The following is a 13226-nucleotide window of genomic DNA, read 5'->3' as shown; positions in this document are numbered from 1 at the left end:
AAGCAAAGAAAAAAAGGAAAAGATAAACGGCTGGGACTACATCAAACTAAAAGACTTCTTTACAGCAGCAAAAGAGACAATAACCAAAATAAAGAGATACCTTACATATTGGGAGAAAATACTTGTGCTCCATAAAATACATTAGGGATTTATATCAATGATTTATAAAGAGTACTCAACTCAACAAAAACAAAGTACACAGTGTGGTCAAAAAATGGGCAGAAGAGCTAAAAAGACACTTTTGCAAAGAAGAAATGCAAATGGCTAATAGGCATATGAAAAAAAATGCTCAACATCACTTATAACCAGGAAACTGAAAATCAAAACACAAGGAGATACCACCTCACACCAGTAAGAGTAGTCCATATTAAAAAGAACTAGGAACAATAAATGATGCTGAGGATGTAGAGGAAAAGGAACCTTCTTATTGCAAACTATGGAAAGTAAAAGCTGTGTGAAGGATCCTCAAATTACTAAAAATGGATCTACTGTATGACCCAGCATCTGCACTTCTAGTAATGTAACCAAACACACAAAAACTTTAACTCAAAGGGAAACCTACAATACTGTGTTTAATGCATCACTACTTATAACAGCTAAGATATGGAAACAACAATCTTAAGTGGCCCAAAACATGGTATATATACATGATGGAAGCCAACTCAGCAATCAAAGAGATAAAAACATGTGCCAGTTGCAGAAACATGGATGGAGCTGAAAGGGACTGCACTCAGTGAAATAATGTCAGAAGGAAAAAGAAAAATATTGCATCAAAAAAAAAAAAAGACAAAACTTATAAGCAACTATAGATCTGAGGCTTGGTGTAGGGCAGGGGACGAGGGGTCAAAACAGGGGTGAGAAGAGCACACACCATGGTGATGGTTCATGGGTGATGTGTTGGTGAGTTATTAATAGGGACTACACTTGAGGGGAGAAATCAAATATGGTAAAAAAAATGAACAAGGTAAGACAATTAAAAACATTAATTAAAGGAAAATAATGTATCTTACTTGAATATTAGTCTCCAAGGCCTCCCTTTTGGTGCAGGGGTTAACATCTCAGTGCTATTAAGCTACTGCCAGCCACGGGGGCATAAGTTCGATCCCTGGCTAGGGAGGCTAACAAACATGGAGCAGCAGACCTCTCCTGTCCCTCCTGCCGCTCCCCTCAGCAGTGTATTTCAGTAGATTTGACTGTTCTGCTTCCCACTGTTGTCTCTGGTAAATCCTCTCACCCCCTGACCCCAACCTCTGGCCGATACCCTAGGTTTTGAATATATAAATAAAAAAAGAATAGTTAAGTGTTAAAAATGAAAATTAATCTCCCAAATATAATATTTAGCATCTCCTCATATAATAAGTTTAATACTACTAAAGAATACCAGTTTCACCACTTGAACTATTTTGGTCCAATTAGAAACAGAAGTCAGTCAAGTTTTGTTTGAGCATCGTAAGTTTGTTTTACCATGTCATTTATTTGGCCTTGGTGTCCAGAAAATTCTCTGACAATTTTCCTGGTTTCTATGTCCAGAACACAAATGGAGAAGTCATCCAAGGCAAGTCCCAGAATGCCACTAGCAAGAAAAATACACCAGTTTTGATAAATAAACAAATTTTAACTCAAATCTCATTTTGTTCCCCCCCACCCCCAGGAGAAATTAAGTAAAATGCTATTCTTTATGAAAAGACTGATTTTTCCCACTTGACATATTATGTACTTCATCTAAATTAAGAACTTTTACTAAAAACATTAATAAGAAAATCTGTTATTATTGTTATTATTATGGAAGAAAAATTTTACCTGTCTCTATGGAGCAGAATCATATTTGGAGATGAATTAAGGCTCACAGAATGGATAAAAGTTTTGTTTTTAAAGTTCCAGAACTTGAGCAATCCTTCACTACCAGCTGTCATTGTCAATTGGTTTAATCCATCTACTGCAACACCTCTCACAGACCCTTTATGAGCTTTAAACATGTTAAAAGAAAAAAGAAATCAGAATTGGCAGTGCCTCTCTGAACACAACACTTCAAAACATCTGATTTGTCACTATTTTTATCCTCCTCAATCTTGAGCTTAATCTGGATTTCAGGAGGTAGAGAGAAAATTACAATATTGAGTAAGTGAGTATAAAATTCATCAGGTTGATGCCATAAAGTTTAAAAAACTGAACATTAAAATGTTCTACATAAAGCAAGAAAAAAACAAAAATTTTTTAAGTTGTAGAATATCTACTTTTCCCAAATTTTCCAACATGGTTTTTATAAAAGGTCAATGTTAATACCTACCATGTAGGTTAATAATAATAATTTTAACAAAATGCTCAGCACTCAAGAATTTAATAATTGTCAACAATAGTATTAGACTACATTATTTTTTTTTAAATTAAGGAAAAAGAAGTTAATACCTTGATCCATGCCAAAACTTCCTCGATGTATGCCAGACTGCATGTTGTATACATCTACAGCTCCTGATGAGAGACCAATTACAGCAAAGTTTCCACAAGAAGTTACATCCACTGCCTTAGGGGGAAAAAAACGACTTAACATTTTTATTGCACTTTATGGTTCCCAATGTATTTTTATCTAAAAATTATCACCTTTCAAAAAATAAGCTTATGGCAAATGAATGCTTTCACTCATTTTCTTAAATAAAATATAATTATGTTTGGGTGTATAAGAAATCTCTGCTTCATTCTTCATTCTCAAGTCTGAAGAAATAATTATCAAAGGCAATAAAACATGGCCCAAATTAAATCAGTTATTAAATAAATCTTAACAAAAAAAAATTACAAATGAGGAGTATTATATACATCAGTGGGTCTTCAATTGTAATCACTCAGAGCAGTACTAAAGGTGAACTATTCCATGTAATTGTTTTAACAGTTGATAAAAAAAAACTACACATGAAACTGACAATATACTGGGTCATGATTAGAGAATCCCTAATACCCACTGTCAGTCAGAAATCACCCAAGAGACAATTTAATGCTGCTGTACTTATGCCAAGAAGCAACATCTAAGACTGAAAAGAAAAACTGGGGTGAAGCAGCATTAAGTTGATAACTATCCAAATCGAACCATATTTCCACAGATTTCACTTACATATATTTCTCTAGATGATTTCAACCATGGTACTAATATTATTAAACACAAAACAGCATTTCAGATAAAAAAATTATGCACTAATATTAAAATGCATTCTATCTTTCTAAAGAGAAAACAAATATGGTCTGACTTTTATTTTGAGTAGCTCATAAATGTTTATGCCTTATTGTAATATATGCTCCCAGGAACGAATGCAGATGATAACCTTTAACTTATAAGTAATATATGTCTCAAATGGCCTCATGAAACTTTTTAGAACTTGCTCTTATTTAACAGGATTCATTATTATTAATGATTTGCTTTGCATAATCTCTTTTTCTAATTTATTCTGATCTACAATTCATGTAAAAACGAGTACACTGAAAGGATTATCTTTGAATAGCAGGACTGAGAGTATGGGTTCTCTAACAATTACTTGTCTTTATTATTTAATGGTTTCTGGAACTGTTCTAGGTAGGTGGCTCTGCCACACAAATGACAACACCAGCTAAATTCACCATATATTAACAAATTAATTGCTCTATGAGTGATCACTACAGGCTGCAAGTTAAAACACAGGATCTAGAATGGTTAGTTCTATGTTTAAATCCAAGCTTTTCCTTTTACTAGCTTTACTTAGCATGTCTAATTACATTAAGTCTTAGTTTTTTGCTCATTAAGAGGTTAACAATATACTATAACATAGGATTATGGTAAAGAAAATATAAAATAATACTGTATTAGGCAGAAAAACTTAAGAAAAACAGCACACAAAGTTATAATTCTCCTTACCACTGCAGTTCTCATTTATCACATAATTTCTATAACAGTTACTCAAAACTGTGCTGATAATCTTAAAAAATTTAAAATAGAATCATGATGGCTTAGAAAACGTGCACAATTTTTAAGACTGAATTTTGTACCATGGGGAACATAACTCCTGTTTTTTCTTACAAAAGAAATCTGTATAAAGTAGGTTCAAAGTTGAAGTCATACTTTTAATAAGCATTTGCAAAAGCAGAGACATCCACTAAAAAAAAAAAAATACTATGATAACTGAAAATTAAGCTCCACAAGGTTCTAAGATACAAAATCAATTATATTTTAAATGGCAATGAATAACTGAAATGAAATTAAGAAAGCAATTCCATTTACAACAGCATTGAAAAGAACAAAATAGCAGGAAAAATTTTAACTGAAGAATGAAACTTATACCGGACAACTACAAAACTACTCACAGAAATGAAAGATCTAAATGCAAAGACATGCAATGTTCACAAATCAGAATATTAAGATTGTGACGCTGCTCAAATTTAGCTATAGAATCTATGAAATCAGTCTTTAAAACCCTGGCAAAACTGTATTGGCAAAATTGACTAATCCTAAAATTCATATAGAAATATAAAAAATCAGATAGCCACAACAATCTTAAAAAACATAACGAATTCAGAGGTTTGAATGTTTCTAGCTTCAAAGCATATTAAAACACCTTATACAAAAGTACAATAATTAAGACTGTATGGTACTATTATATATGCTTTATAGAATTTAGAGTACAGAAAGAAACCCTACATTCTTGTCAAATAATTTTTGGCATGAGTGTGAAGAACAAAGAGTAAATAATAACAATCTTAAAAAAAAAATGATACTGAGAAAAGTGAATGCATCCCTATGCAAGTGAATCCATTTGAACCACTGTATCACATCACACACAAACATAATCTCAGAAAGGATTATAGCCTCTAAATAAATATAAGGGACAAAGAAATCATAGGAATAAATTTTCATGACCATGACTAAAGCAGTAATTTTTCAAAAATCACAAGCAATTCAAAAAAGATTATTGGGCATCTTCGAATTTAATTTTTTTAAAGATTTATTTATTCATACAGAACTGGGGTACAGGCCAGAGATGTGGAAGGTGAGAGGATTCACCAGGGACAGAGTGGGAAGCTGAACAAGCAGATCGACGAAGTACACTGCTGAGGGGAGCAGCAGGCGGGTCAGGAGAGGTCTGCCACACCATGTGGATCCCCTCCAGGGCAGGTGGGGATCGAACTCATGTGGAAGAGGCTTAAGCCCCCCAGTGCAGTGCCCTAACCTACTGCGCCACCAGGGAGGGCCCTCATCTTCAAATTTAATCTATCATGCTGGAAATAACACTAACAAGAAAATAAACAATAGCTCAAAGAATGGGAAAAATATTTGTAAATCATTTATCTAAAATGATCTGTTTCCAGATCTACAAAGAGCTATTAACTCAATAATAAAAAGACAAATAATCCCACTAAACAAAGGACAAATTATCTGAATAGACATTTCTCCAAAGAAGATATATAAACAGTCAGAATTTCATAACATACTCAAATATTAAGTCATTGGGGAAACACAAATCAAACCACAATGAGATATTATTTCATGGCCATTACGATGGAAATTATCAAAAGAACAAATCGTCACAAGAGTTAGGACACAGAGAAAATGCAAACCTTATGCGTTCTTAAATGGGAATATAAAATAGATTTTTGGAAAACAGATTGGCAGTTCTTCAAAAATGTTAAGTGTAGTTGTTTTATGACTTAACAATTCTACTTCTAGGCATAAACATGAAGAAATAAAAACTTGCATACACTGTCACAGCAGCATTAGTCAAAAGTAGGAACACAAATATCTATCAACTAATCAATGACCGACTAAATGAAAAGCGGTGTATCCACAAAAGGAATAAAGTATTGATACATATTGATACATATCATTATGGATGAACCTTGAAAACATTCTAAGTGAATGAGAAAGAAAGCAAATTCAAAGGAAGAAATCTTAAGATTCACATTCACAGAACACAGTAACGTATATGCAACATAATTCAGGTTAAAAACAAGATAAATGCTGAGATCATTTTCAAAGTATATTCTAAGTAATCCTGTATTAATTAGAAAATCAAAATAAGCAGTATTTGCTTACATATGACTAAGTATAGCTTAATTTAATTCTTTGGAAGTTGGAAGAGTCAACACTAAATATCAATTTCAAAATAAAATGCAAAATTTCTAAATATTAAAAACCAATACTATTATTTCTTTCAACCAATACTAGTATTAACACACTTGAGTATAACAAGATTACATATGATAGGTGAAAAAGTATCCTTATAAACAAGTTCACTTACTGTAGCAGTTATGTCATCCTTCTTCAGCTCTTTTGGCTTGAGAAAGTAAGCACCTATTGTAGATCTTTGATAATTCCAGGTTGAACAAGACAGCTTACCCTGATGGCAAGCAATGATACCATCCCAGTCACTCTCACGAGCTTCCTCTAAAACAATGAAAATCACAAATCATCATGCTGTATATTTCCTCTTTCTTTTACTTATTATTTATTAAGTCTAATACTCCATGTTATCACTAGGCACTGAAGACACAATGGTAAGTCAAGTAATTCCTTATAGCAATAAGCTTTCAATATAATAAGAGATTTTGATTGGAAGAATTTACAAAAAAGTCTGACATTGTCTTAAAAGAACACTCAAGAGTTTACTAAAAGTTTTGGGGAAAGTAGTAATTGACTTCTTGGAAGAAGCAGTAAAACAAGAAGAAATTAACCAATCATACTATGCACACACATGTTCAGAGTAACTTCAACAAAATCAAGCACAGCAAATAAGTAAAGCACTTTCTTGAAAGTAGGTGGACAAGGCAACTGGGACCATTACACCTCTTAAAGAGTCTTAAAAGGTACCTTAAGGCAAGGAGATTTAACCCTAAAGGTAACTGGAGGTCACTGAAAGAATTCCGAGCAGGTCATTAACATTTTAGAAAGATCACTAATGCTCTAAGATAGAAAACACATGGGAGAATGATCAAAATTAAAGTTAAAAACAACAAAAACCTCACTGGTCGGCAGGTTCTTATAACAAGAATCTGAAAAGAAAACGATGTCTATTCTTTTTGTTGCTAAGATAGCTTGCACTTATCACTAGTCCACATTTTTTTTGAAGATTACTTTATTAAATGAAGCACTGCTCAAATGACATACTATATTAAGTGTGTTTTTATTAAATTAGAACTGTATGTTCACTATTCTTACCTCTCTGCATTTAGTGACTTTAATAATGTCATGCATATATGAAATGAAGGGATTACAAACTGAAACATCAAATGTGCTTTGTCGATTGGTTTTGTAGAAAAAAAGACGGAAGTTAATACATACCAAATTGTAACTCACTTTTAGTTTTCACACAAGATTAAATGTATGTGGGTTTACCTGCAAATACTTATTAGTATTTTCAAAAACATTTACAGAAATAGAGAAATATATAGTAGAACTTCTCAAAACAAAATTTGAAGTTACTTACCAGCTACAAACTCTGTGATAGGTGGAAGTCTCACTGACATGGTCTTTTGAAGTCCTTTACGTTTGACTCTCTTTTTATTTATTAATCCTGAGGAGGGAAAAAGGAAGTTTGGGAAAAACAGAACATAGCTATTAATCCTTAAAGAAACACATACATAAAATAAAAGAAAGTCATAAGTTTCAAGATAGTACCTATTACCTATTCGAGTCAGGAGAGCAAAAAAAAAAGATGGCATTGTCACTATTATTTAACTACTTATAAAGTTAGCCTATGCAATTAATAAATGAAACATAATAAAATGAATATCATATATATATTTTTTGCAAATGATATGATCATACAATCATATCAATCAAAAGAAATGACCAAATAATTGTTAGAATAGTTCACTAGGAGCCTCCCTGTTGGCCTAGGGTTTAAATTTTGGTGTTATCACTGCTGTAGCCTGAATTCAATCCCTGGCCAGGGAAATAACCCTCATAGCACAGCAGACCTCTCCCCTCTCCTGTCTTGCCTACTGTTCCCCTCAGCAGTGTGTCAGTAGATCCACCTGTTCTGCTCCCCACTGTCTCTAATGTTTCTACTGTCTCTAAAGTCTCAGCCTCTCACCTGTGGCCTAAATCCCAGTTCTAGGCAAATAAATGAAAGAAAAAAAAAAGCGCATTAGATTGTTTAATCACATTAATTACATGTATTTTAAAACTCTAACACTAAAAAATCTTAAATATGTAGGGACCAAGAGGAAGAAAACTAAAACTTCATTGAAAAACAAGACAATTTGAACAAGCATTATTATCTCTCTAGTTGTGAAGATTCTAAAGATAGAAAATTTCTACAATTTAAGTCCAAGAGAAATTATTTTGGATACCGATTTTAAAATGATCATGGAATTCATCTGGAAGCACATACATGCATGATCAGATCATGCCATTAGCTTTTAAAAAGTTGATGTAAACAAAACTGAAAACATTTTTTTACTTAATGAACAAAATCTTTTCAGTGCTTTTTTTCCATCTTGCAAAAGGACTTACCATGTCCCAGGCTCTTGTTAAATTTTTCATGTAATGTGGAAAATGACTGAAGAGTTCCATCTTGACCTGTTGACATGTATAGCAAATTCTTAATCAAGCCTCATCAAACAATGGACCATTTGAATCATATTGTTCAAAACTAAGTTTTACTATAATAATGGATGTTGCAAGAATAAAGGAAGATGGCAGCAGAGTAAAGACACAGTGATCATTGCATCCAGGCTTGCATAGAAATTGAGGGCTGAAAACGGACTATAGACTTACTTCGAGTTTCAACACAAATGAAAACACCCTGGACTGACTAGAAGGTAGATAACTGAGGGGGAATCGGTGATTGGGGAGTTCCCATAAAGGAACTCCCAGAAAACCCAGGTGCCTGGAAGTTCAGCTGGCTGCTGAAGCCACTTTGCCAGCCCTGGAGGTGAAGGGGGACGGCTCAGCTCAGTGAGTGGAGCCCAGGCAGAGGAAAAACCAAAAATCTGATCCTCAACACCAGGGTACAGGGAAAAACCTCTGAAACTGCAGACCCGATTGATGGAGAGTATCTAGGTGCCTGCAAAGCCGCTGACCAGCTCAACCAGTTTGGGAACAGGCAAGATGGCGGCAGAATAAAGACACCAAGACAACTACACCCAAACTTGCACGGGAATATATAAAAATGGACTATACACTTACATGTTACGAGTTTCAATCCAAATCAGAAACCCATGGACTCACTAGAAGGAAGAAAACTGAGGGAGAATCGGCAATTGGGTAGTTTCCATAAGAGAATCCCTAACCAGAAGCCGCAGAGGCAGGATTAGCTGAACTCTGTAACTCTGATGGGGGAATGCCAGTGGCTTCCTACTCGTTAAGACTCCTTTAAAAATCTAGGTGCCCAGAAGCCAGGAAGCGCTGCAGAGGGAGAATGACTGCAGCAGCTGGCAGCTGCAGCTGCTCTGCACAGCTAGAGCAGCTTTTTGCTCCAACCCTGCTACAACCCTGGAGATAAACTGAGACAACTCAGCTAGGGAGAGGAAACCAAATTGTGGGAAAAGGCTGCAGCTCTGGAACAGAGACACGAGGATACGCCGCATAGGTGTTGCAGTCCTTTGCCCCAGCAAACCCTACAAAGCCCTGGATATAAACTGAGACAACACAGCTAGGTGAGTGAATCCCAAGCTGCTGCGGGGGAAAGGGAGAAAACAAAAAACAAAAAACTGCTCTACTTAGAGCCTGTGAGGTGGAGAAGAGGAACTGACAATTGGGGCCCCTCTAGCCCTACGTGCATCTCCTGCCCCCACAACAGAGATCTGAGACTAGGCAAAATTAAGGTTTGGTCAGGTCTTGGCGCCATTCTTAAAAAAGACGTGGTCAGCGAAACTCGCAAAGCCCCTGAGTTAAAGAGGGGAAAAACAAACAAACAAACAAACAAACAAACAAACAAACAAAAACAGTTCAGACAGCACCCAACCACAGGCCCAACCCTAGGATAATGCAACAATTTTAATAATCTTCCATGGGCACATTCAACATAGAGAGGCCCTAGAAAGTGCCTCAAATGGGGAGAATTGATAAAGGGTCTACCTGCTTACCACATCTATCCACAAAAACTGTGGTAAAACCCTGGAGTTGAAGAGGTACAGCTGGGCTCTGTGAGAGGACCTCAGGCAGTGGGGAGGCACTGCTCAGGGAGGTACTATTTAGACTAAACAAAAGAAGCCCTGAAAGCTCAAGAGGGATGACTGGCAGCCTGCTCAGCTGGGAGGATTTCAGCCCTCTGACACTCCCCTGCACTCCTGTGGGGAGGGGGAGATCCCACCCCCACAACAGAGGCCTGAAGACATGTGAGCCAGAATAATAAACAAACCCAGCCACCAACTCAGCCACAGACCCAGCTCCAGGGAGACCTACAACACTTCTAATTCATCATAACCACCACGGGTACACCAAGCATGGAGGGAACCTAGGACATCCAAAGGCTACAAAGATCAACAGACACCTTCCAGAAACACAGACTCAACATGTTACAAGAAGAGGCTGAACAACACAAGAGACCCCTGACTGTTATCAGCTGAGACAACATGAACAATTACACATAGTGGGGACGGGGAAAAATAACACAACTCAGAATACCCTCCAAAACTGAAGGGTCTGGAAGTCTCTCAGCTATTCCAGAAAGAACATCCAAAAAAAAAAAAAAAAAAACTGCCAGTCAATAATAGCAACACCGTGTCTCAGTGAATAGAAAGTATTAGAAAATACACAACAGGGAAAAGAAGACAAACAAATATTCAAGCAAGTCCACAGGGGGGAAATACACCACAAAAAGATCAGTCAACAGAAACCACCAAAGAAATAGAAGAACTGCTCAACCTACCGATAAAAAATTCAGAATCAGATGATAAACAAAATGAAATGAGGCAAGCCATCCAGGAGTTGAAGAATGCAAACAAGGAAATGAATGAAAGAAATGAAAAAAATATGAGACAATCAGTGAACTGAAGAAAGGAAATGAGACATTAAAAAAGGAAATAGAGCCCTCCCTGGTGGCGCAGCGGGTTAAAGCGCAGCACTAAGAATCGAAAGCCACTTCCCCATGAGTTCGATCCATGCCTGCCTCAGAGGTGACTACATGGCGCGGCAGACCTCTCTTGACCAGCCCGCTGCTCCCCTCAGCAGTGTACTTCGTCGAACTGCCTGTTCTGCCCCCCCACTCTGTCTCTGGTGAAGCCTCTCACCGCCTCTGTACCTCTGGCCTTTACCCCAGTTCTATATGAATAAATAAATCTTTAAAAAAAGGAAATAGAAGGAAGAAATGCAGGTGATGAAAAGGCCACCAGAAGAGATAAAGAATGCTGGGAAAAGTTATGAAAACAGAATAGATGAAATGGAAGAACGAATCAGCACCCTTGAACTCGAAGACACAGCAACAAAGAGAATTAAAAAAGAAAAAGAAAGAGAAGTAAAAAGGAAAAGGAATGAAGAAACACTTCAAGAGCTATCTGACACCATTAGGAAAGGAAACATCAGAGTTATAGGTATCCCAGAAGGCGAAGAGAAAGGCCAAAGAACAGAGAAAATATTCAGAGATAACAGAAGAGAACTTCCCTAATATGAAGGAGATGAAAGGAGACATCCAAGAAGCAAGAAGAACCCCAAACTACCATGATGAGAGGAGAAAAACAGCAAGACATATCATAATAAAAATTCCAAGATTACAAGACAAGGAAAATGAGAATGACAAGAGGGAAGAAACAAATAACCTACAAAAGGAAACCGATCCGGATGGCATCAGACTTCTCCGAAGAAACACTACGGGCAAGAAGAAAGTGGAGGGACATACTCAACAAACTCCAAAGCATTAAATGCCAACCAAAAATACTCTACCCAGTGAAGTTCTCCTTCCTCTATGAAGAAAAAGGACATTCTCAGACAAACAGAAACTCCACAATTTTGTCATGACTAAACCCCCACTCCAAAAGCCCTCAAACCAAATCCAACAGAAGAATGATCAAGAACAGTTCAAAACAAGGAATAAAAATACAGAAGTACCATAATGGCAAATGTAGGTGCCAGTATATCAATATTATATGTAACTGTAAGTGGCTTAAACTCATCAGTAAAATGACACAGAGTTGCAGGATGGATTAAAAAACAGAAACCATCATTCTGTTGTCTGCAGGAAACACATATAACTACAAAAGATAAAAACAGACTGAAGATAAAAGGATGGAAAACAATCCTACAAGCAAAAGGACCAAAAAAGAAGGCAGGAACTGCTATACTTATATCAGATCAAATAGACTTCAAACTAGAAAAGGTTAAAAGAGATACAGAAGGCCACTACATTATTAAGGGGACAACACAAGAAGAAGAAATAACAATCATCAACATATATGCACCAAATGAAGGAGCACCAAAATATATCACAAAACTACTGTCATCCATGAAAATGTATATCAGAGAGAATACATACATAGTGGGAGACTTCAACATGCGACTCTCAACAATGGACAGATCAACAAGACAAAAAATAAGTAAAGACACTAAAGCTCTGAACAAGGACCTAGACAACATGGGTCTTAGCAGACATCATTAGAATACTGCACCCCAGAAAATCTGAGTACACATTTTTCTCAAATCCACATGGATCATTCTCTAGGATTGACAACATACTGGGTCACAAGATAAACATTAATAGATACACTAAGATCAAAATGATACCAACTATTTTCTCTGACCATGAAGGAATCAAACTAGAAATATGAAGAAGGCAAGAAACCCACCAACCACGAGGAGACTAAAACCCACACTACTGGAAGACCATTGGGTCAATGAGGAGATCAAAGAAGAAATTAGAATATACTGGAGAAGAATGACAATGATCACACAAGTCTCCAAAACGTATGGGACACTTCAAAAGCAGTTATAAGAGGGAAATAAATAGCAATACAAACTCACATAAAGAAACAAGAAATAACTCAAAGAAACAACCTAATGTCCCACCTTTAAGAACTGGGAAAAGAACAACAAAATAACACAAAAGCCAGCAGAAGACAAGAAATAATAAAAGACAAATTAGAAATGAATGAAATGGAAGTTAGGAACAGTCCAAAAAAATCAATAAAACCAAAAGTTGGTTCTTTGAAAAAATAAACAAGATAGACAGGCCACTAGCCAGGCTCACAAAGAAAAAACAAGAGAAAGCACAAATAAACAGAATCATAAACGAAAGAGGAAAAATCACAACAGACATAGCACAAATCAAAAAGAA

General features: G+C 36.0%; 1 protein-coding gene across 1 annotated transcript in view; it reads right to left on the bottom strand.

Moving 5' to 3' along the window:
- Positions 1-13226, bottom strand: part of WDR36 (WD repeat domain 36) — a 44115-nt gene that overhangs the window by 17371 nt on the left and 13518 nt on the right. Inside the window, 6 exon segments of the mRNA XM_004678367.2 lie at positions 1465-1573; positions 1801-1966; positions 2407-2521; positions 6255-6400; positions 7440-7526; positions 8471-8536. Coding sequence (XP_004678424.1) covers positions 1465-1573; positions 1801-1966; positions 2407-2521; positions 6255-6400; positions 7440-7526; positions 8471-8536 — 689 coding nt within the window.

Source organism: Condylura cristata, unplaced genomic scaffold, assembly GCF_000260355.1.
Source record: "Condylura cristata isolate star-nosed mole 26May11 unplaced genomic scaffold, ConCri1.0 scaffold00007, whole genome shotgun sequence".
In the NCBI taxonomy this organism is placed as follows: Eukaryota; Metazoa; Chordata; class Mammalia; order Eulipotyphla; family Talpidae; genus Condylura; species Condylura cristata.
Note: the sequence above shows the minus strand (reverse complement) of the source record. Positions and strands in the feature narration are given on the sequence as shown.